General features: G+C 36.0%; 2 protein-coding genes across 10 annotated transcripts in view; one reads left to right on the top strand and one right to left on the bottom strand.

Moving 5' to 3' along the window:
- Positions 1–407: 407 nt before the first annotated feature.
- Positions 408–6,185, top strand: LOC115448823 (ovalbumin-related protein X-like). The gene is given in 2 exon segments (XM_030176401.2): positions 408–1,504; positions 1,506–6,185. Coding segments are annotated over 2 exon segments (1,212 nt in total). The 5' UTR covers positions 408–433; the 3' UTR covers positions 1,647–6,185.
- A 1,362-nt stretch (positions 6,186–7,547) lies between these two features.
- The window catches only part of LOC115448815, a 73,988-nt gene continuing 55,302 nt past the window's right edge, over positions 7,548–26,233 (bottom strand). For all 9 annotated transcript variants that reach the window (XM_030176381.2, XM_030176379.2, XM_037443517.1 and 6 more), the window contains exon 16: positions 7,548–8,440. The gene's annotated coding sequence lies outside the window, so the exon portion shown is untranslated. The remainder of the gene's footprint in view (positions 8,441–26,233) is intronic.

Below are 26,233 nucleotides of genomic sequence, written 5' to 3'. Positions count from 1 at the left end.
AGCTCTTACATACAAAAAACTCACAAACTTTTCCTCGTTATAATAATAGATTAACTCGGTGGTATTGTATATTGATTGCAGAGCTGAGGTTTCGGGTTCCTTGCCCAAGTCGGGTAAAGTAATATCGGGTTTTTCAATTAGTAGGTAATAGTCCGAAGTCTGGATACTAAATGGCAATAGACTTACTCTCTGACAAAATATGAGTTTAATTTATGTGAACTTATATGGGAAAAAAATGTGACGCTTTTATTTATGTCAATGACTGAGTGTAATCAATTGACAAATCTATGAAAAACACACACAATTACTTTCATGCGTGTAATTCGAACGTAACACAAACCAGATGTGAAACTAAAAAAAATGTGATGCGCGAAAAGTACTTTCGTAAGCGTGCGCGGCCCATTCAGTCCGCGGCGGTCGGCGCGAGCGCACGATGCACGCCAAATTGCTGGTGATCGCGGCGCTGCTTTGCGCTGCGCGTGCGCATACGTACAACTGTAGTAGACGGTCCGCTACTCTCCTGCTCAAGCGGCCCGCGTACGAGTTCTCGGTGAAGCTTCTCGAACGAGTAGCCCAACAGGATGCGGGACATTTTGTTTATTCACCACTCTCAACTTGGCTCCAACTGTTATCTGTAGCTGAAGGCGCGAGGGGACAAACCTTACGCGAGCTATGGAACATAACAAAACACCACAGGAACAGATGCTTCAAGAAGCAGCTCAGCACGATCCTGTTCCGCATCAACAGGGACTTAAAGCACACATCCAGGAGACGCGGAATCATCATCGTCGACAAGTTCATGAACGTCAAAAATAGTTACATACGCGATGTACACAGACTGTACGGAATCAAAACATTGTTAGAGAACTTTAACAACCCAGAGAAATCTGCAGCAAAAGTTAATAAATTCGTGAGTTACGGCACAGAGAACCAAATCCCCGAAGTAGTGTATTACGATGACTTTATAAACACAGTGTTTTTGATGACCGACGCGAATTACTTCAATAACACGTGGAAGGCGCCTTTCAACCCAGAATTTACAAGAGAGGAGCCGTTCTACTCATCGTCGTATGGTGATCAGATTGGAACAGTTAATATGATGACGCAAACCGGCTACTTCCTCATGACAGAATTCCCGAAGATCAATGCTAGAGTGTTGGAGTTGCCGTTGTCGGACCGCAAGTTTTCGTTCCTGATCTTCCTGCCACTAAGGGGTGGCGTGTGGATTGGCGAACTCCTCTACTCGCTGGAGATGACGCGACTCACTTCTGTGTACAATATGTTCAGGCACACCGGCCTGCAGCTCGTGAAAGTCAAGATACCCAGGTTCAAGATCACCACCAACATCGAGAACTTACCGGAGCTTATCCACGACATGGGTGTGAAGAGAATCTTCAACCCAAACCTTGCTGAATTGTCGCGTATTAGTAACTATAAGATGTATGTATCTTTAATGACACAGATCTCCGAAGTGGAAGTCACTGAGAGGGGGAGTAAGGGCGCGGTCGGGCATTCCCGACACCCTAATCAATGATAAAGGGGCGGTTGAGTTCATTGCTAACAAGCCTTTCGCGTTCATGATAGTTGATAAGGAAACAGAATTCATTATGTACGCTGGTATGTATTCGAATCCTTCTTTATATTAAAATATTCAAATACAGTATATTAACTGGACAGAAATCGGTTATTAGATAATAGCGAGGAAATAGGTTGGTGACCGGAAGATTTTCATCTGCCAATGTTATCAATTTGACCTGTGTAATAATTATGATACTGAGAAATTAGCAACTCGCAATAGACATTATTGATAATGGTTTTAATTAGTCACTATTCTGGTAATTTCTACGTCAAATAATTAAAATTTAAATATCGTTTTTGATTCACTATATACCTAGCCTAGAATGCCCTAGATAACCTTAGGATGGGAAATATATACTTAGTTTTGGTCGACTGAATTCAACAGAGGAAGGTGACCATAATCAGAATTTTGATAATTATTAACCCTATACTCTATCAAAACATTTTCAGACGTAAAATCGTTGTAAAACAGTAACACTACATAAATAGAGTTACGATGTAATAATACAAGAAATTACTTGTTTACAGTCACAAAAACATATTATATATTGCTGAGGTACCGCTAGTTGTTCACAATCTGTTTAATTAATTACACGGTTGTAAATTGTAAACACATCGATAGAGATATAAGGGTGAAATAACCGGTATTTTTAATTGAGGAAGGCAAGGGAATGATTGACATGCAGTCTCGTTTCAAAAAGGTTTTAATATTAGTTTCAATGGTTATTTTAATTGCTTTTTTTTAAGTTTTTGTTCAATTATTTCGGATGTTTAAGTGTGTCGAACCTAATATAAATGTACTATGCATTGAGTAGACTGGTCTATCGTTTGTGTCTGGGTAGAAACAGATAGATTTTCTATTTCTGACGCCTAGTAAAAGTGTAAAACAGTGAGATTTTGAAAGTAAACATTAAAGGTTAACAGGCACTGTTCAGTTTTTGTAATGCAATAAGTTGTTTCTACTGTTTATTGGCAGTATTTTATTAAGCAAGCTATTTGCTTGTTTAGTCATTAATTTATAAAAGTATAACAAGATGCATTTCAGTCAACTGTTATGTTCGTTAAGATTTATTATTTCCAATGACTGTCTTACAAATAATTTTCTTTGGCAATATTTTAGTTTTGATATCGGAACGAACGCCTAGACATACTTATATGTATCGGTATCACTTTGTAAGTTTATCGATCGCCCATTTCCTGTTATGTAAGACCGCATAGAATCCAGACCGGTTATCAAGCCCTATGTTCTCATTCCTTTGCCTAGAATATTCCATTCAACCGCCCCGACTCGTAGCTTCAACAAATACGAAAAAACGAAAAATTCGCTAAACAATTGTACTTAATTGCTTTTCGATTCGATTTTTAAATAGGCATAACTCTTATCCATGAGATGTTTTGCTTTTAAGGAAAAAAATACTTAGATTTGAAACAAATATTTGCAATGTCACAAATATTTGTATCATGGTGGTATTCCAAGGTTTTGTTTCCAGTCGATTTACGAACACATTCATTATTTTATTATTATATTAAGTATGTTATAATACCAAACATTAATGTTCTTATATTTATTTGTAAATATTATTTTAAGACTAATATTAAGGCATGTGCACGCTGACTTGGTGATAGTAAAAATGCATTTTCCAGTATCTTCCTTTTCAAATAAGTTTATCAAAATTTGTTTAGTATTTTTACATTTTTAGGAAAGTCGAGCCTCTGTTACTTATGATTGTTTGTATGTGTAACGTTGCATAAGAATAATTATTGTTGTATTTAAAGGATCTGATAAATTTTATTAAGGTTTGTGTGGAAAAGTTTTTCAGTCAAAAACATTTTGATATAGATACATACAGTATTGTGTTATTAACTGACAATATTTTATTTGTCTTTTATTATAAAAAAAAATGTTATAAAAAAGCATTTAAATTAAAAAAATATCTATTTTATAATATTTTTTTGATTTCAAAAGCCTTTGAAACGTCCTAAGGACATTTTTCACTGAGCTGAATTATATTAATCTCTATAAAAACTGTTAAAGAATTCCCATGTAAATACGGCGCTAAAACGAAATTTAAACATCAGAGGTGTGAAAACTACTTAAGGCCGAAAATAAGATTGCCTGAAGGCCGAATTCGGCAAATGGATTTTGTCTGCGGTTGATACGAGTGTAGTTCCTAGTTGAGATAAGCCGTGAGTACTACGCTTATTTGTTATTGTAATATGACCTTCGTTAATTCATTGTCAAGTTTTCCATTTAGATTCGTTCATGCAAATTTTCTTCTGTTATTTGTTGTATTTAAATGACTTGAATTTTAGAGATTGAATCTGCTCGAAAGTCGGTTACGAAGCCGAATTTCGGCCTATTTAAAATTTATGAATTTTTGTGAAGATACGTTGATTGTTGTAAAGTTAATGCATTTTGTTAATGTAATTTTAAAGTATAAATACGTCACGCAACAAACGGCTTATTTTCGGGAACAAATATATAAACCATACGTCATGTTTTTTTATATTAAAATTAGGTTGTGACCCTAAAAATTGTTAAATATAGGAATATAGTATAGGTTATTTCACTTAAGCGACATTAAGTTTCATAGATATTTAAATACAGCACTTTTTTATGTTTTTTTTACCAAGTTAAATTTTTTCGAAAATGTCGTTTAAGTCAATTAGCCTTTTAACTATCGATATAAATTGATTCCTTGTTCAAAATTGTGCAAATTTTATAAATTAAAAAATGCTACCAACGCCATAGTTTATAACAATATATTCTCAATATTATGTTAAGACCTTTTTTATTTATATTGAAAGAAGAAATCTTGTATTTTGTTATTAATTAGTACAAAATGCACTTATTTGGTTAAAATAAGGCCCATTGTACAAAATTATTAAACAAAATTTTTCCAATATTATTTTTAAATTAATGCCTAACAAATCCACTATTGCTTAACTTTCTGAACAAAAAGAATAAGATTTTTTCGTTACGTGTAAATAAGTTATGTGATGTGTGTAAAGGAACGTGAAATTAAACAAAGAGTATTTTTATAATAAATTTTATTTAAAACAACTATTGATAACAAAATATACTTATTAATATTTAACAATATCTTGATTATGACTAGTATCACAATGACAGCCTCCAATAATGGACAATTAGACGGTGGCAGGACTTATATATACATTTATGGCTTATTTCTGTGAAAATATTTTTTTTTACACTCATAACAGTCGCATAATTCAAATATTAAAGGCATTTTTCTTAAATCGAAAAATAAAGATTAATAATAATGGTATTTTATACTGTATTATTCACAATAAATAAAATCAAATTATAACCTAACTGAATAGAGCTGTCAGAAAAAATATTTACTCTATTCATACTACAGCATTTTTTTATTTCCTCGTGTTATATTTTAAATGAATAACTTCTAAATGATAAAACGTCATTTTAATATTTTATTGTTGAATTATAATAATAAGATGCCTACTTCAGGATGTCTCAGTAAAAGTAAATCATCTTGTAGGACGACCAAATATAAAGGTCATGCTCCCAAATCGACACTTGAAAGGCAATCTAAGCGACAAATATACCGAAAATTAATTATATAAATACTTAGAATCGTCATATTTTTCTGCGTCATTTGATCTAGGTTTTGTAGGTCTAGGACAATTTTAATATCATTAGACTATATCTTTATAAAAAGTTGAATTGTTCATATTCAAATCAAAACTTTAAAACACTACTCAAAAATTTACTGATTGTCGCTTAGATATGTTTGCCTTTCAAATGTCGAATTAAATCGAAACGAAATAGTACATTTAACATCATCTGACTATACATTAAAATGACATTATGCTTTACTTGAATATTGTGAAATAGGTCCTAAAATGAAGTAACAACTAATATAACTTTTACTTAAACATCAGTCTTACTTATAAACTTGTTTTAGCGTTAAGAGGTGGTTAAGAATTGCTTAAATAGCTGTCAAAACATCACCGGTTCATAGTTTAAACCTTATTAAAAGACAAGATGGCGGGTTTTAACTTACAGCTGATCGAGTAAATTTGTGTTTTAACCAAGCATAACATTGTGAAATTTTTATAAGTAAGACTGAAGGTTAGCGTAACATGTCTCAATATTTTCTTCCCAAGCGTAATTATGGAAGCTATAAAAAGAAATTTAAAGGCCTTGACGAAATTGACAGCGAAGTAATTTTCATTGTGAGGTAATTACCGCGACTTCAATGCGAAGGTAATTAGGTTTTTGTACGAGTATGAAAAAATCAATCGTGTTAATTTCGTCGACATTACCATGTATAATGAATGGGTAATCGAATTTTTAAATACATCGATGACAAGTAGGATCGATTATGAAACGACACTCGACCATGAGAAATGTCGTAACGATATATCGTTCCGACCACGCCGTTTACGATACGATTTTTTTAGTGTGCGAAATGCCTTATATAGTGTGTCACATATAATTAACAGATTTTTATTATTACATGTTGTAATACCAAGATGCGGATTGATGCTGCATTCTAGTCATCTAGTTCTGACTAGCTCACCGTCTAATCTATGTAATTTAAGAAATAAAATATTAAACCATCTGACTTTTTTTATTCCTAGCTTCCTAACAAATGCATTATGGCTTTAAAGTGGCGACTCTTGGCCGAGTAGCCAAGCTTAATGATATTTTTAATGAAATACACAGAGTGTACTCTTTAACATCAAACGGTCCGTTATAAAAATATTTCGATATCCTTAACTAGTTCCTGTAATTATAATGAAATCACACAACCTGTATACTGCGGTGCTAAGTGCAAAAGCGATATGTCAGAGAAAACCTTATTTCGAGATAATCGAAGTTTTGTAAGTGTATTGTCGTAAAGCTTTCTAATTTTCCGCGCAATTTCTTTAATTTTTTCTTTCACAAGAACCTTCTCCTGACAATAACAAACACAACAAAAAAATTAGTGAAATCGGTCCAGCCGTTCACGCGTGATGGCGTGACCAAGGGAAAAAGGGATGCATTTTTATATATATAGATTGAGATAGAGAAAAATTTAAAAAGTTTTTTGAAAAGTTCTAAAAAAGATACCGTTATTTAGGTAAGTTCATTGGATGGGTATTTCTTTAAGCTATGTGACGACATAAAAATCGAGATTTTGATTTTTTTTGAGATACCTCTTTTGAGTTTAGCACAACAGTATAGTACTATATCGATTGTTAAAGGCACAAAAACGGTACTAAATGGTACTACTAATGGTAAGTTTTTTTTATAAAGACAAGGTAGTGTCTCGACTGCACCCGATGGTTAGTAGAGTAGGGTCCAATACAGTGTCGACTGACGAGAGATGATTACCCCTCGACCGTCGACATAATTATGCCGGCCGGATATACACAGGCTGATTCCGGAACGCGACACTTACATTTGACACTCTGGTGGGTTTTAACACCTTGTGTACAGTTGCTATCCAGGCGGATTTAAATATATCCTACCACCAGCAAACATGTCAGTTGCAGCAAATGCAACTAAACGTATTTGTTAGCAGCATTTAAAAGTAGCCTGTTTGCGCTATCCCTAAATATTTACAATTCCATTTCGTATGTGTTATGTACTAAACTGTATCTAAAATATTGACAATTGTTGAGTTCATAAAATTGGTACAAGAAATATCGCGTATTTTCAAAAATTCTAAGGCATATTTCCAGTTCCATAATATCGAGGGCTTCATAGAAAAATGCTGAACACATCATTTTATATTATTTTTGTTATACAACACAATATTTTAGTAAGATAATCATTATGACATAGTATAATTTGATAAAATATAATACCGGTAAAATATCAACCTATATTATCGTTTTGATTTTATATACGTTTTTGTCTTTCATGTAAATATTTATAGTGCCTACTGCCTACATGCCCTTTTATTGAGAAGCCCTCGATATTATACATAATCAGCTTATTTCATTCTTCGTATTTTACTGTATTCCGCAGTAAATATCAAATGTATATTTTGCACAAAAATAATCTTGACTGTTTAGGATGTGTCTCGCGAATGTCAAACGGCAGTTGTACAATATATAATACAGGCCCGGATCTATCCGGGGGTCACCCCAGGGTCCATGCCCCGCAGAGAGCGCCAAATTCATACTTCGAAGACGAATACATAACCCATCATTAACGCAACGTTGACTGATTCGTTCAGTACCTTAAACATACAAATTATTCCCCGCGGAGTGCGAAATGTTAATGATGACAAAGGTAAAAATATAGGTGTGCGGGGCTGCATTTTCCAGATTTTGCCCCACCTCGAAAAACTCATGATCCGGGGCTGTATAATATTTGGTTTTACCAACATAACATTTTAATTAGGTAACCGCTAATGATACGCGGTGAGTTAGTAGTTATCAAATAAGTAAAACATACTTACAGTAATTCATAGAAATAAGTTGATTACGAAGAAATTAACTATCCGAATTTTAAGTTATCATACTTTCTCACTAATATTATAAACTCGAAATATTGTGAACATGTTTGTTAGAAGTAAAAGCAGAAACCCCTAAACGGATTTTGTTTAAATTTCGTACATATATAGATCTCAAATTAATATAATATATGCAAATTTTATCCGGGCAAATACACTTCAATCCGTTATTTATATTTCTGTTTAACTCTTACATTGGTATTTTCATGAAGGGAAATAATTATACTATATCCTTACAAGGGTGGGTTGTGACTTGCACTCGTATATTTCCCAACTGAATTGCTTGATATTGGTTTATAACTATATACTAACCATACTGCAGTACCTTGTTGATTTTATTATTTTTCCTCAGCAATAGCATCCATTGTAATCTGAAAATAACGAAATATATTGTTAGCTCTAGATTCTTGTATAATTACATAAGACGAACTATTTGCTCGTCCGATCGTACACTGTCGATATACTGCAGTAATATTAGATAGCAGTGCGGTAACTGCGGTATCCAGCAGTGACGGAGGGTGAAGATTTGTGACAACGCGTTATCGCTATCATCGCTTGGTGAGTGAGTGAAACGGTTATGTTGGTTCCAGCGGTTTTACGGCCCAATGTCGACACTCGGGAGTATAGCATCCAAGCGAGTATTAGACCGAGTCGCCAACCCCTGTATACCACCGGCATACCAACCGAAACCCACGGCGGCCTTCTTCGGCACATACGGGACGGCCATGTCGCAATGAGTTAGCTGCGCAAAACTGATCGCGTGTCAGACATTGACCACTGCAAAGCCTGTTGTTGACTAACATATAAAACTTTATAGATGTTATGCATGCGTACGCGCATTTCTTACATAAACACGCATCAGATTACAGTGACGTCTGTAAGCGCAATTTTATCGCTAGTAATAAGATATCGGCTTACTGTTATGAATACTTGGGTTGCGAGCCGTGAGGTTATGGATTTGATTCTCACGCCTGGAATATATTTACTTTTTAGATGATTACTGAAACTGATAGTTGCTTTAAAATTAAGCTATTTTTTGGGATTTTATCGCGGTTTTAATATTTTGTTTTCTCCCGACGTTTCGAAGAGATTGCAGCCTTCGTGGTCACGGAAGGGACGTTTAAATTTAATGTCTAACATTCGCGTAAACATAAGAAATCATTACTGATAGTTGCTTAAAATTTGTTATCGTTTGCAGTCCTTGATTCCTAAATTAGATTGTAAAATACACACATTCACACCTTTTATTCCCGAAGAGTTGATATTAGCGCAATTACTACACTCATTTGCCGTATATATTCCGTCTCATGTAATAGCAGCTAGCCTATCTACATATCAGGGACAAATATGAGACTCCCTGCAGACAAACCCAAATATCGTATAATTATCGAACTTTAGACAGCGGCAGTCGTAATATAACTCCGACGTTGTTTTATTAAGATAGGAATCTAGCGACGTGCCCCGACTTTGCGCAGGTAACACTAACTATCTATAGCCTGCTGGTGGCCCGCCTGAAGATAATAATAATAATATAATATGAGCCCTGTATTATATACTGTCCCACTGTTGGGCACGGGCCTTCTTTACTACTGAGAGGGAATAGGCCTTAGCCCACCACGCTGGCCTAGTGCGGATTTAGAATCACACACCCTCGAAAATACCTATACAGAATTTTTCAGGTGTGCAGGTTTCCTCACGATGATTTCCTTCACCGTTAAAGCAAGTGATAATTCACAAAGAATCCACATATATTTTTTTAGAAAAGTCAAAGGTGTGTGCCCTTGGGTTTGAACCTGCAGACATTCGTCTCGGCAGTCCATTCCACGACCAACTAGGCTATACCCGCTTGAAGATTACATAAAAAAAATATTTCAATAGCTCCAGCCGTATGCGAGTCCATAGCGAGTATTCATACATATTGTATATGTAGGAGTATTAACTGCAGATGTGATCTATAAATGAAATCAAACAAAGTTGTGTGTTCTGCTAACTCGAGTGTTTGGTTAACATCGCGATTATATACCGAGTAAGGAATACGAATAATTAATGATTGTTAGATCAATTACCGAGTTCGAGGAACGAATGGAGTGAATAATTTTTTTTCAATGGGCAAATTGTTTACGGCCATCTAATTTATACACATTATAAAGTCCCCTTTTCTGTCTGTCTGCATGTTATTAATTTTTTCAAAATCTACTGAATGGATTTTTATGAAATTTCGTATGGAGATAGTTTAAGAGCCTGAGAAGTTTATAGGCTACTTTCTTTCCCGGGAAATATATAGCGGGACTATCATTTCCGAAAACCGTGTGCGAAGCCGCGAGCAAAAGCTATATCGAATAAATTCATCAAATCCGCCCATTTGATTTTATAAAGTCCAAATAAATATTAAGAAAAATTTGCAATTGATTAAATAGGATTTACAATTATCATACTACTACAATCAGAATTTAAATAAAGTACTATAATGTATTAATATATTCCAGAGGCGGTTCTTTAGTAAAAAAAATATATTAATATACATATAAGAATTTTAATTGCCCATTCAAATTATATAACATCTGATTAACAATTATGTAGTTAATAATTTATACTGTAAATGATATTTTAATGTAAATTTATTGATATAGAATGAATAATGTTGTATGAACAGTTATGTTATTAAAAACTTGGTAAATGGATAAGCGGGTCACCTCGTTGCTGCTAGTTACTACTCAGTATTTACTCTCAGAGACAGTGACGTTTTGTCTGAGGTAAAACCCCAGTTGAACATATCAGTGAATATATCTCCTTTTTTTTAGGGTTCCAAAAAGGGTTATAAAATAATTTTGTTGTCCGTCTGACTGTCTTTTTTCTGTATAAGCTCTACCTATCCCTTCGGGGATAAATGTGACGTGTATTGATCTTATGAACAGGCAGTTACAATAGTAACTCAACAAAATGAAAACTTTAAATTATCTATACACGTTAGATATTTATTTTTCTTCGTCTAAAATACAATGAACAATTTGTGGATTCACTTAAAAAAATAGAAGGACACAATCATTTAGAAGATTTGAACTTTTGAATTTATACACTTAGTTTTGTTGCTGACTGTACATTGTATATACTTTGTGGAAGTCGTTTATTTTTACTGTAGTACGACCTCGCGCGGCTAGTGTGCGCCCGCGGCTGCGCCCGCGAGGTCATCGTCACTCGTATTTATAGGACTACAAGGAATTGTTAGTGCTAAGTAATATGAGCGTTTGTGAATACGGAATCCATTATTTTATGGAATAGGGTTTAATTATCTGTTTTTACCATTCCTTAAAAGAAACTTTTATACGACCACTTTGTTTTCTATCGGTCTGTTAAGATCTTTCCCTTATAAACGCTATATCAAGATGAAAATTATGTTAAATACAAGGACTACGGTCTCTTTCAGCTATGAAAAAATTAAACTAATATGAGCGATTTTAGAGGGAATCCAAACTTATACTTTCCGTTGATATAAAATCATGAAAATTACCAAGAAGTTAATGTCAGCTTCGCTCTATTTCTGCGTGGCACACAAACTTACCTAAATTATAATATCAGTGATTTACACGAACCGCGATAAGGCGAAGGGATCGTGATGAAACTAGAGTTGGATGGGTGAAGCAATGAGTACCCATGACACGCTTGACGTGGCCTAATGTTTACGGTCGAAAATTTACTATAAAATGACGGTCGTAGTGATGTCCTACTTGGGGATGGAACGCACTGCTTAAATAACCTCAGCTCAAAGTTCAATGCCTGTACATGTAGATATTGAAGAAAAACTATGTTCTTGATTAGAGCAACAGGAGCGAAAGAACGGTTTTTTATATTTTTCTCTCTGTATGTTTGTACACGCATCACGCAAAAGCTACTACATGCAATTGAATATTGTTTATACCGATGTATTGCTAAAGGTCTAGCATAAAATATAGATTACATTTTACCCGGAATACCTTATCCACGCGGGCGGATCCATGAGCAAAAACTTAGTCAGTAAATAAAAAAATAATGCTATCATTTAGATGTATTCTCTAGTGTAACATAAGTTGGATACAAACAAATATACATACGTAGGATATTAAAATCATTATTCATAGTACCCTTCCTTGTTAAAAGTTAAAAAGCACAGTTAATGTTCGTTTTAAGACATATTAAGGACTAGACCTTTCCAATATCGGCGGAAGGTCGCATCTAGAATCCATCAAAATTCCACCGCTCCGCTCAATGCCGCTGATTCATTAGTAGCGGCCCGAATACGCACTAATCACTACAATTTGTAATAATTGGGGCCTCAACAATGCCCGGTTTGAGATTGCGTAGAGGTTTTTAGGTCCTGGATATTCTATTTCATTTGAATGCAGGGTTGGCGCAAAACTTTAATCTGAAACAGATTTTTGTATCTTTTCTAGTTGACCCGACAGACATTGTCCCGTCTTAAATATGAGTTTGCAGCGCGCATTCTGTCAATCGCTGACAGTTATTTCAAACAATTGACAGTTATATAAAATTAATATTTTCGTTAATTTTCCGCGGAATTTTATAATTTTTCTTTCATAAGAACCTTCTCCTGACAATAACCAACACAACAAAAAACAAATAGTGAAATCGGTCCAGCCGTTCACGCGTGATGGCGTGACCAAGGGAAATAGGGATTCATTTTTATATAATACTAGCGGACCCGGCAGACTTCGTCCTGTCAAAAAGATTTGTAATATGACAGTTTTTTGTTCCTATCTATTTTATTGTCGGGGCAAAAATTCTCCTGAACAGAACCTTCACCCTGGTGATAGGGCGTTATGAATAAAAAATAATTATTAAATAAAACAGATATAAACATTTAAAAGTAAGTAATCGCTTTATTGGTAAACATCATAATTATTAACAAAAATCAGTTTTATTTTCAATATTTTTTGTTTGATTCCCTGTCGCATAGACAAATAAATCTGATGGTTTTCCAACACGGGAACAGGCAACATACAATTGACCATGGGAGAAACATGTGTTTTCCAGATTAATACCACAAACACTTAATGATTGCCCCTGGGACTTGTTTATGGTCATAGCAAAAGCAAGCCGCTCTGGAAACTGTAGTCTTTTAAATTCAAATGGCACATCAGTCGGAATCATTGGGATGCGCGGTATGAGAACATCTTCTCCTTTATACTTTCCTTTCAGTATAGTTGCTTCTATCACATTGTTTAGTTTTTTTTAAATTTGATATGACTTGGAGTCATGGACTTTTGGTAACGGTTGTGTTTGTCTGATGTAATGACGGGAAAACATGCATTTTAAAAGTAAAACAAAAGAAATAATATCGCGAAGCCAACCAAATAACTAATGATATATTAAATTTTGTGACTGTTCAATTTAGTCGGGTCCGCGATATCACTTTTGTTGAGTTTCAGAACGCGACATTATATTATTATATACTGTGCTCCAACGCACACTGCTTTGATGTTAGGAACACACCTACATTGCTCAGACAACAGTGAACTTTATACAATAGCAATAAAGCTCAAATTGACTCTACGTATTAGTTAGAAAACGTTTGTATGGGATAAAGAAAAGGACTGTTTTAACGGTTTTTCCGGCAATTATTTGATATTTTCTTGCCGTAAAAACCATCCTTGAGCTTCGACGAATATTAAAAAAAAAGAATTGGCCAAATTGGTCCAGGCGTTCTTGAGTTATGCGCTTACCAACACATTTAGCGATTCATTTTTATATAATATATAGATTAATATACTACTAGCTCTTTGCCAGCGGCTTTGGACGCCTAGAAGTTCATTCGCGTAGAAATAAGACCTATAATCTGCTTCCAATTACACTCTTTCCGCCTGTAAAAACTACATGGAAATGCGTTCAGTAGTTTCGCAGAGAGATAATTTCAAACAGCGGCTGATAATAAACAGCCCCTTAGAATGAACAAAAAATACAAAACGAGAGTTCGCGTCGCTTAATTGTGATTGGTCGAGGGACAAAAAGTTGAATCATGCGTCTCACTCATGTGTTCTATCGGCCACTCACAAAGGCCATAATCAAACTACACGCGCATTCGTGTTGTGTTAGTAATATTCCTAACTAGCAGAGTTTAACCCTATATAATTTTACCTGACCCGGTAATCAAACCAAAGACCTCAGCACGGCACGCCATTGATGTCTAGCTATAACTGCATTCCACATTAATATTCACGCGGATGCTTTAAGCAATAACTAACAATTGTTGGGGGTTAGTCGTCCATTGTTATTGTAATCGTCTGTGAGGTGTGCGGGTAATGGCCAATTGTGATCAATGGCATGTTTTCAATAGTATTTTATAAAGTATGTTTAGTATCTGAGGTCCGTCACCATCTCTGTCTATTATATAGGAACGGCAGTGTCTACATCTGATGGTAAGTGGAATGGTGTCCACATAGAGTATCGACTGACGAGACATGATTACCTGTCGACAGTCGACTCAATTATGTCGGCCAAATTGAATACATACAGGCTGATCCTGAAACGCGACTTACTGTGGTAATTATCTGGTTAGATACTAATAATCACCACGAGGTTTTCTACAACGAAGCAGCATAGTTCCACTCTTATATTTCTGTTTGTAACTAAAGTACTAGGTCTTATCAGCTTAATGAATGTCTCAAAAGTATGCGGGAAGTTTACGCCAGTTTTATGTAATCCTAAAGCATTTATTTATTTAAAAGACCTGTAGTCAATTCTGTATATAACAGTTTTATAGTTGTATAAATAACAAAATGTACCTTTGTTACACAATTAGCAATTAGTTTTTCCAGGAAAAAGTCCCGCTATTACTTTCCTGATATGAAATTGAGACTATATTTTAAGTTAAAACTCTAGAAATACATCGGTGAAAACTACGTTCCATTCCATGGTGTATTTTTGCGTGACGCGTGTATACACATACAGACAGACGAAAATTCTAAACACTGTTGTTTTAGCTTCTGTTGCTCTAATAAAGATCCATCAAATTAGTTTTCTTTAACATCTATAATGTTCTGACATCGGCCTATTGCTATTTTTCTACTAAAATTATAAATGCATAAGTTTGTGAGGATGTACGTATGTTTGTTCCTCTTTCACGAAAAAACTACTGAACGGATTTGGATGAAACTTTACAGTAATATTGGTTATACATCAGAATAACATATAGGCTACAATTGATAATTTTGTGTAATTTGGTCGTAATAAACGATACATATCTAGTAAGTCGGAAATAAATATCTCAGAAAACTCCTTCACGCGGGCGAAACCGCGAACAAAAGCTAGTATTATAAAAACATACGCTTCTAAATGGTGACACTGTATGGCCGATCATGAGGCTCACCTTGCCTTGTCATAATAGAAGCTGATTATGTCATGAAAGGTTCATTTATTCGGATAAATGTGCAATGATTCGCTATGACCCATGATTGTGCATTGTTTGATCCCTCTCCGCTCCATTGGTTTCTGAGAACTGTTGTTGATCGGTTCAATGGTTGCCGGTTTTTATGCTAAGGTTTAAAACTGGGTTTGTTTGATAAAAAAAGGTAATGACAAATAACGGTTCAAAACCTGTTACATTACTAGTAAGTAGATTCAATGAGTTACTAAAATGTGTGTACTATATTTTATACTATATATTTTTCGTTCGAGGCATAGTATTCGTACCTTAAGCTTTAATAGAGTTAAATATATTCAAAAATGTATTGGTTTTATTTTATTTTTATTCTATCATAGTACAGGAAACAAACAGTATGATAAACATAAATAAATTAATACATAATACCATTAAAATTTCCAACCATTTATGTTACTAAAGTTTTTCCATGAATGTCAATAAATATCGACACGCATTGCAGGGACATTTCTCACTGTTTTTATCAGCGCCAAAATATTTCCGACTTCAAAATACAATCTTTTGATATATACAGACAGATGTACTAATATTTTATGTTAGTTTATTCAAAGGCGTTACAAGGAAGTCGGAGCGTTTGAAGGTGACCCGATCGATTTATGTCCTCACGACGATTATAAATTGTCACGGAGTTTGATAATTTATACTCTGACAGTAGCTTAGTCTATGTTGATTTTCATATTTTTTTAATATAGGAAGTGAGTGCCTCGGTGGCGTTGTTGTGCTGCATGCGCGGTACGGCAGCGCTCTGAGGTCATAGGTTCAAATCCCGGGTCGGGCAAAATGATATTTGCGTTTTTCTGTTCAGTATCAGCCCGGAGTCTGGAATTTGTGCCCGATATGGCGATATTCTCGCCTCTTATCACATCATGAGACGGAACAGACTTGGCGAAAAATGGGTGCCCTGGCTGCGCCAATGCATATCCCTTCGGGGATAAATGCGTGATGTGTGTGTTTATATAGGAAGTATAAATAAACGCACGCCACCTAAAAAAGTAAATTAGTTAACAAAAGTGTTTTACTAGGACAACACTAGCTTATAATTATGTTAATCCTTAGATTTTTGACAAATTACATTTGATTCGACAGTTCATGCGTGATTGGCTGACAAAAAATAACATGTTCATATTTATTTCAGAATATCAAATGACGAATACTCAATAATTATACTTCCAAACGATACGACATCGTATACACCGGTGGTTAGCGGCAGTTATACACAGTGGTACAATCTATTTAGACTTTAATTCCAACCTATTTTCAGCAAAATTTGTAACACTCATGAAGGTAGTTACGGACAACTGAACTATTTAATAAATATATCCACGAAAAATCTCCATTTACTACAATAAACGAATACTTTATTCGAAGATAAAGATTACTATGAATTGGCTCAATATAAAGATTAGATGAGCCGACATAACAGCTCAACAAAAAACAGGCCCGTTGGATATTGCGTTTAAAATATGTAACATAACTGTAGCAAAGTGCGCACACGCAGTTTTTAGAGTTCCGTATTTAAAATTTAAAGTTGAAGTTGGTGTTCACTTTTATATGGAATAGGTACAGTTGCCAATTCTTTCTTGTCGAACCCGCAAAAATGATTTTTCAAACCACTTGAAACCATTTACAATTTGCTTTTTGTCAATCTACTAAAAGTCTGATTTTCCGGTGACTGTTTTGTTGGGCACAGAAATAATCTTATTCCGTCTTTTTCTGGCAAGCTTCTTTTTACATCGCAATACATAGTATTATTTTCTAGTAATGTTCATGTTGAAATTATTATTTTTGCCGTATAATGTGACATTTACTGGATTTTTATACTTGAATAAATAAAATGTTTATTTCTTTTCCTCCCACTAACTCTTGTGAACTTATTTATAAAAAAACACTAGTTATTAAAACCAATTATAACTGCGCTAATATGGGGGGTCCAAACCAGTTTTAGTGGTAAATCCGCTAAGTTGGCAACACTACCTGAACCTATACCAGTAACTAGTCAAATTAATAGGAAAAAATGACCTAGTTATAAAAATTTGTAACGGGTTCCCAAAATAAACTAGTTGCCAACTATAATGAATTATAACAAAAAACATTCCAGTTTGTCGAACATTAAATAACTGTTCTCTTTAACCGTAGTTTTATCTTAGTTATGCGTAAACAGAGTTAGGGCCGAGGTCGCCCGCACACGTGTATCTAAAAAATAACATGACGTAAAGCGCAATTCAAATTTAAACACCATATAAACTTATTGTGGACTGTTTGATCCAGTGAATTTTTGGGATTTCCATCACAATTATATATAGATTGGATTCCCCAGGAAGAGATAACGTCTGGAAAGCGTCTGTTTTATAATAGGACGGCAAAATCCCGCTGCACCTGATGCTAAGCGGAATCCAATAGAATGTCGACTGACGGGAGACGATCTCCCGTCGGCAGTCGACACAATTATGCCGGCCTGTTGGAACCGCAGACTGACCGAAACGGGATACTTTTACGTGCGCCACTATGGCGGGTTTTAACAACTTGTGTACCGTGATCATTATCCGGGCGGAAATAAAATAATATATCCTACCACCAATAAATTATTATTGCAATTTCAAAATGTTTGTTGTGTTGACTTTGTTTGGCATTGGCCAAGTCACGTCGGATGACGTTAAATGACATTTATTGATTGACAGCAATGTAGTTGTATTACAGTACGACTACTGCGTGAGGTCTCAGGTTGAAATCCCGGGCCGGGTAAAGTAATATTGAGGTTTTCTTCTCAGTATTAGTTTGGATTTTGGAATTGTTTCAATAGGTTATAGGTTATATTATATAAGCCTAGTATAGCTGGCCAAATGTGGGAAGGAAGCACTTCTGACTAATGTTGAGAAGGGATATCGTTATCGTATGCTTGGTATATTAAAAAGATGGAGCAGCGATAACCTAACGGGTTGAACTTGAGAAATGAAGGTCTTTTATTAGTAACTAAGGCACGGACTTCGTAAAATTTCCATTTGCATTGTTTTTTACTCATTTATAAAGGAAAACACGAGAAGACCAGCATATCTGATTGTTCTGAGAATTTCGAAGGTATGTGACTTACATCCATATTAAGGACAAAAGTACCTTTGTATGATATAAATGAATTATGTTCTTTATTCAAAGGCCTCGCTTAGAAACAAGTAAAGCGAGAAATTTAGGATTATAATGCCATTGGGGGAGTTTCGGGGGAACAAAATGTTTGGAGGACTTTTAGTGGTAAAAACTGATCCAAAGTGAAAACATACTGCACATGAGTAAAGTACTATTTTTAGAGAGAAACCAGGAGCCTTTCTTTCGTGCACTCCGTTGTTATCAGGGGGGACTCTTTCCCAAAAACCTTATATTTTGGCTTCTTAACTTATTTTAAAGGTATTACAAAGCGGGCAACTGACACCACAAGTTTTTAGAAGTAAACTAGCTGTGATCGCGGTTTCGTCCGCGTGGAAATCAGAGTGTCACAAAGTTTCTTCCGAGTAAATCCCAATCCACGAGATTTTTCAACCACACGACTTCTTCAACAGTAATCGTTATATTTCAATCAATTTACATAAAACCGTAATGTACTATTAATGTAAACCTTCCTCAAGAATTGCACTATCTTTGAGTAAAAACCGTACAAAAATCCGTTCAGTAGATTTTGAGCAAATCGATCACATACAGCTTTTTGGGGACTTTTGTTTTTATAATATGTATAGATTCCACTACAAAGCACAACATTAGAAGCAGCTGTCTAGACTAAGGTTCACCTACATTGGCATCGAGGTTGTACCGTAAAACACTTCCTATTGAAGCGATAATAAATCTCGCAGCGCGTGCGCATTCCGATCGCACTGTAGCGGCATTGATCAATACTTTGTATTCAACGTAATTCTGCATTTACAATTAAAATACATGTTAACATCGTGGGATGATACTAGACTATGTGTCACTTGATAACATATCTCAACTGATTATAAATATAATACCAGAAGATAAATTTTGGGATAGTGTTTAGGCGACGCGCACACTGCATTGTTACACAAAGGGATCACAAAATGACGGCAACGCAGTCACAATTTCGTTAATGTAAAACAAATGATCAATGTTTTCAATAAATGATCCCAATCTCAATCTTCAATCCGAGCCCAGGAACAAAACAATCAAAATAAGTAATTTATAAGTATGTCAAAAAATTTAAATTAAGCTATTTTTCGGATTTTATCACGGTTTATATATTTTAATTTTTTCCCGACGTTTCGAAGACGTGAGCTCGAATTCACGGGGAGGACTTCCCCCTGTGATAACTAAGGCTGCAAAATCTTGGAAACGTTGGGAGAAAAATTTAGTATGAAAATCGCGATAAACTCTGAAAAATAGTTTAATTTCAATGTCTAAAATTCGCGTAAACATAAGAAAACATTATGTAAAAAAAAATCTTTGTTCTCATTGGTCCATTGAATTAAGATTGTTTTGAAATTAAACTAATTTTCGGATTCTATCGCGGTGCTAGTATTTTATTTTCTCCCGACGTTTCGAAGACTTTGCAGCCTTCATGGTCACGGGGGGGACTGAGGTGTTGTTCATCCGTAAAGTCAAAGTTACAATATCTACCTACATTTTACAATTATACAACATTTTTTATTTTTTTAAATTTTAGCTGTTGGTGGTCCGATCTACGCAGAATGAGCTCACAGTGTCTTGAAGTCTGGCAGCCGGTCTTAAAAACACCGAGTGTAGGAATGGAACGTGCGCGACCATAGATAAGATACACTCCCGCGCAAACCATGGACAACGCGCAGTGATAAATCTGTCAAAACAAACATTGGACGAAAACACAATTCAGGTTTTATCGAAAGGCTTAAATTTTGCTGTTACTCCACGAAGGATACCGTATGAAGACATTATTTGCAATGTTGAGAATAGTCTCTTCAAAAATAACTTGAAACAGGAAGATTCGGAGGCGATACGCCAAGACATTTCGTCAATTTTGCGTCAAAAGAAAGTGCCGAAACCAAATCTTCCAAAACACGAATATATCGCTTTAAAGAACTTGCGATCGATGAAGGACCTTACCATTCTCCGTGCAGATAAAGGAAATGCGACAGTAGTAATGGATACGTCAGACTACAATAATAAAATGGAACAACTTTTATCGGATGTAAGTACGTATAAAATAGTCAAATCAGACCCGACTACTAAAGTATTAAAGGCTACTAGCTCTTTAATAAAAGATTACTCCGATAAGTTAAAACTTGACGTAAACTTGCTCGTTCCTTCGTGTGCAAAACCGCCTAAACTGTATGGGTTGCCGAAAATACACAAATTAAATGCTCCGCTACGTCCCATAGTGAGTCAAATCGACACACCAACCTACAGATTGGCTCAGCACGATTGAGTTGATTTGATTGATGGAGTTATCAACAATAAAATCCAATTTACTATGGAGTTAGAACACAATAAATCTCTTGCTTTCTTAGATGTTTTAATCATCCGTAATCCTAATCAGACCTTAAGTCATACTGTATATCGGAAACAGACCCATACTGATAAATATCTGAACGATGAATCTCATCACCACCCAAAACAGTTAGCTACCGTGGGCAAATCTTTGTTTCAGAGAGCACAAGGAATCTGTGACGAGAAACACCTGGCCGCTGAGCTGCAACATGTCAAGCAAGTACTGCGAGACAACAAGCTCCAAATTCCACGCCGCCGTCACAGAAACCGAGTGAAACCAGCCACAGTTGAACGTGTTCCGGTTGTATTACCATATGTAAGAGGAGTCACGGACAAGATTGGCTACATCCTGAGGCGTGCTTCCATAAAAACTTATTTTAAGCCGCCTAAGACGATTAGTCAATTTTTACCACCTGTCAAGTGTCACATACCTCTACAAGAACCGGAAGTATACAAAATAGATTGCAACTGTGGCCTCTCTTATATCGGGCAAACAAAAAGAAATATAGGGACCCGCGTGAAAGAACATATAGCTGACGTGAAACACCGACGCTCGACGAAGTCTGCAGTCGCTGAACACTCTGAGGGAGGCGCCAATCATTATCTGCGACTAGACAAGCCACAAATCCTCGCCAAAGAACACCGATTCCTGCCTAGGATGATTCGCGAGGCTATTGAAATGAAAAAACATCCTAATTTCAATAGGGAAGATGGTTGGAAGCTTGCACAAGCCTGGGATCCAGTTCTACATTTAATTAAATCGGAACCCAAAAGACCGGCTGCCAGACTTCAAGACACTGTGAGCTCATTCTGCGTAGATCGGACCACCAACAGCTAAAATTTAAAAAATTTAAAAAGTTGTATAATTGTAAAATGTAGGTAGATATTGTAACTTTGACTTTACGGATGAACAACACCTCAGTCCCCCCCGTGACCATGAAGGCTGCAAAGTCTTCGAAACGTCGGGAGAAAATAAAATACTAGCACCGCGATAGAATCCGAAAATTAGTTTAATTTCAATGTCTAACATTCGCGTAAACATAAGAAATCATTAAGATTGTTTGTTCAAAACCATGGTAAGTTAGTACGCTAAGAAACTTAGTTGAAGGAACCAAGTTTTTTGTATATTTTATGACTAGCTTTTGCTCGCGGCTCCGCCCGCGTTATAAAGTTATTCAGGCTAAAGTTTTCCGTTATAAAAATAGTAGTTTCCCGGGAGCCTATGTTCTTCCCAGGGTCTCAAACTGTCTCCATACCAAATTTCATCTTAATACGTTAGGTAGTTTTTGAGTTTAACACGTTAAGGCAGACAGATGCAGCGGGGGACTTTGTTATATTATTTAGAACTTTTAAGTGAAACAATCCCGTCATACATCATTGTTGCATAACTTTAACCGTTTACGCAGCGCAGGCAACGGAAGCTCTCAAAACTCATAATTTTCCCCGTTTTTGCAACATGTTTCATTACTGCTCCGCTCCTATTGGTCATAGCATGATGATATATAGCCTACAGCACTCCAGGAACAAAGGGCTATCCAACACAAAAAGATTTTTTCAGTTGAAACCGGTAGTTCCTGTGATTAGCCATTACTGCTCCGCTCCTATTGGTCATAGCGTTATGATATATAACTTGGAGCATTCCACAAACACAGGACTATTCAACACAAAAATATTTTTCAGTTCGAATCGGTAGTTCCTGAGATTAGCCATTACTGCTCCGCTCCTATTGAATATAGCGTGATAATATATAGCCTATAGCTCTCCACGAACAAAGGGCTATCCAACGCAAAAAGAATTTTTCAGTTTGGACCGGTAGTTCCTGAGATTAGCCATTACTGCTCCGCTCCTATTGGTCATAGCGTGATGATATATAGCTTATAGCGGTCCACAAATAAAGGGCTATCCAACACAAAACGATTTTTCAGTTGAAACCGGTAGTTCCTGAGATTAGCCATTACTGCTCCGCTCCTATTGGGTATAGCGTGATGATATATAGCCTATAGCACTCCACGAATAAAGGGCTATCCAACGCAAAAAGAATTTTTCAGTTTGGACCGGTAGTTCCTGAGATTAGCCATTACTGCCCCGCTCCTATCGGGTATAGCGTGATGATATATAGCCTATAGCACTCCACGAACAAAGGGCTATCCAACGCAAAAAGAATTTTTCAGTTTGGACCGGTAGTTCCTGAGATTAGCGCGTTCAAACAAACAAACAAACAAACAAACAAACAAACAAACAAACAAACAAACTCTTCAGCTTTATATAATAGTATAGAGTATAGATTGTTTCTTGACGAAATATTCACAGTTATGAATACGATGCTTTAGTTACATAAAAGTTAAGGAATTTTTACTGTCGATTTCGCCCTTCTCAGTATGCTTTTGCTACGTTAAACATGGTTGTTTTTTGACAATAGTAGCTTATATAGCGTAGTTTCAATACAATCCCACGGCTGGGCACAGGCCTGCTCTACTACTGAGAGAGTTTAAGCCTTAACCCACACTGGTCTAATCAGACTAGGGACCTTTTCCTTATTGCGAAAATTTTACGAATTATTCTAAGTTGTTTATCACGTTTTCCTAATTTATAGCTGCAGATTTAAAAGGGCGATATGGCATATTCATGCGGGTAAAAATCGTATAGGCTTTTTTATGGCCACGATAAAGTGACTTGACTGTACCTGATGATAAGTGGAGTGGGTTTCAATAGAATGTCGACTGACGAGAGGTGATTATTCCTCGACAGTCGACACAATTATGCCGGCGTCTATCAGCTAGTAGAACCATAGTTTTATAGTTTTGCAAAGTTAAGCTCAGATAACCATCTTTGTAAATCACACAAACACTTAATTTTTATTTATTGTTATTGTCGCGGTGTTTATAAATAGCTCCATTTGTCACACGTATTACGGGGCAATAAAAGCGATTACCGCTTGTTAATATCTCACAGAACAATTAAAACAACGATCAATTAATATGAACTCATAACACTGATAGCTATCTACAATTAGTATTAGAGATCGCACAGTTGATATCACACAAGATTTTAAACACGTCCTTCTGTAGACAAGCATGACGGTCTAAATGACACTCTCCTTCTTTCTTTTCGACTACTTCAACTACTACTCCTTCTAGAAGGTAACAGAGTCTTTATTGCTTAAGGATTATTATCTACAGGTACTCAAAAATCAAATTGTTTTTATGGCTCCAGTGAGTTATGGCCGCCCTAGTTTAGTGCGGATTCAACTTTAGTCAGTGAAGCGTGTTGCGATGCATGTGTCGCGTCATCGCGCATGCGCTAAAGCGTGCCGAGCGCTCATTGAATGCATCTGACTGCTTCTGACGTGGCGGGAATATAATTATAACTGGGGATCTATGAGTTTGATTCTGTATGCAAATGTATTTTTCTTAATTTCTTTGCGTGACGAGACCAGATTGCCGTTCGCCCGATGGTAAGCGATACGACCGCCGATAACCAGTAGAAACACCATCCAACACTTTGAATTACAAAGTATTGTTTGGTATTGCATTGCGCTCGCCATCTTGAGACATGAGATGTTGAGTCCTATTATGTCCAGTACATAATAGGAGTGGCTACAATGGATGATGTAAATGTTCGTAAAGTTTTGGATTTGTTTCCAAATAATAATTGGAAATCAGCTAAGAATACTGATAGAAAAGATGTAAGGGTATTATTGTAGCGATAGGTCAGCTAATTAGCAAGTCGGTATTTGGTATTACGTGATCTCCATTGCCCATTAACACATAATGGAAAGAAAGAAAATTATTTAAAGAGTTAATCGTACAGTATAATACTTTTGATGATAAAGAACAATACGAAATAGAACAGGTACAATAAGTCCCGGGAGAGCGATAGTTGTGCTATTATATTGTAGACAAGGAATTAAGTAATTGGACTTCTAAAAATTTTCCTTATAGATAGATATACCTACTAACAGGGCCCAATACGAATCAAAAATCCTATCTGATTTTGGGGAGTTCTGCACTTTCAAATCCCATTCATCAATGATCTTTAAAACGGTACCAATTTGGAACTATACGCAATCTAACGCAAAAATAATTTTCATAATTGGTCTAAAATCGACGGAAAAATCGGGGAACATACAATCGAATATACAACTTTCTTATTTCCTGAAGTAGGTAAAAAAAGCAACGCAAAAACTGCAAAGCAGTTTGAGCTGACCTTGTTTACAATGATTTGGTATTAGCGTAAAATTCGACAATTGTTATGGCGCCTGGCTGAGAATTCAACATCGTGATTAACAAATGAATGAGTTTAGAAATATTTGAGGCTCAGTGACATCTTTGGCTTAGTATTTATTTATGTAAGCATCGTAAGCTTTGATATATAAATTTATCAATGATCCTAAGGCGTCATTCTGCCGTTGGTAGGATATATTTTATATCCGCCCGGATAGCGACCACCGTACACAAGTTGTAACCCGCCATAGTAGTCCACGTAAGTGTCGCATCCCGATATTGACCTGTGTATAGTCGGTCCTGGGTTCGAATCCCGGGTCGGGCAAAGTGATATTTGGGTTTTTTTGCTCAGTATCAGCCCGGAGTCTGGAATTTGTGCCCGATATGGCGTTAGGCTCGCCCCCTATCACATCATGGGACGGAACATACTTGGTGAAAAGTGGGTGCCCTAGTTTGCGCCTCTGCATACCCCTTCGGGGATAAAATGCGTGATGTTATGTATGTATAGTCGGATTGAATAGGCCGGCATAATTCTGTCGACTGCCGTGGGGTAATCATCTTTCATCAGTCGGCATTCTATTGGGTCAAACTCCACTCACTTTCAAGTGTAGTGGGGTCATCGCGCCATGCCAAAAAAACATGCTGTCAACTCATTGCCAAGTATTGAACACAACTATGATAAAGATTGTTGTATTCCGAAGCAGGCTTGGATTGAATATCCACAACTCTCATTCATATTTCTTTTGTTTAGGTGCCACACATATTTCCTATGTTTCTATTCAAAATTTTCAGGTTTATGATAATAAAATCACCGATCTAGCTGGATATGGACACTGGAAGCTTAGTGATCAGTTCAAATATAATATACCTATACGGTGCCACCGTCTCGCCACAGGATTTTTAAACTACTGATAGCGTTTAGTCTATAGTCCACCACGCTGGCCTGGTGTTGGTTGCTGGAAAGCTAATTACACACTTGATATATTGGAAGGCTGGTTGCTAACGTGGTAATGTGTTGTTCATTGAAAGGCTAGTTACCTACCCAG

Source organism: Manduca sexta, chromosome 5, assembly GCF_014839805.1.
Source record: "Manduca sexta isolate Smith_Timp_Sample1 chromosome 5, JHU_Msex_v1.0, whole genome shotgun sequence".
Classification (NCBI taxonomy): domain Eukaryota; kingdom Metazoa; phylum Arthropoda; class Insecta; order Lepidoptera; family Sphingidae; genus Manduca; species Manduca sexta.
The sequence above is the reverse complement of the archived record's forward strand: the minus strand, read 5'-3'. Positions and strand labels throughout refer to the sequence as shown.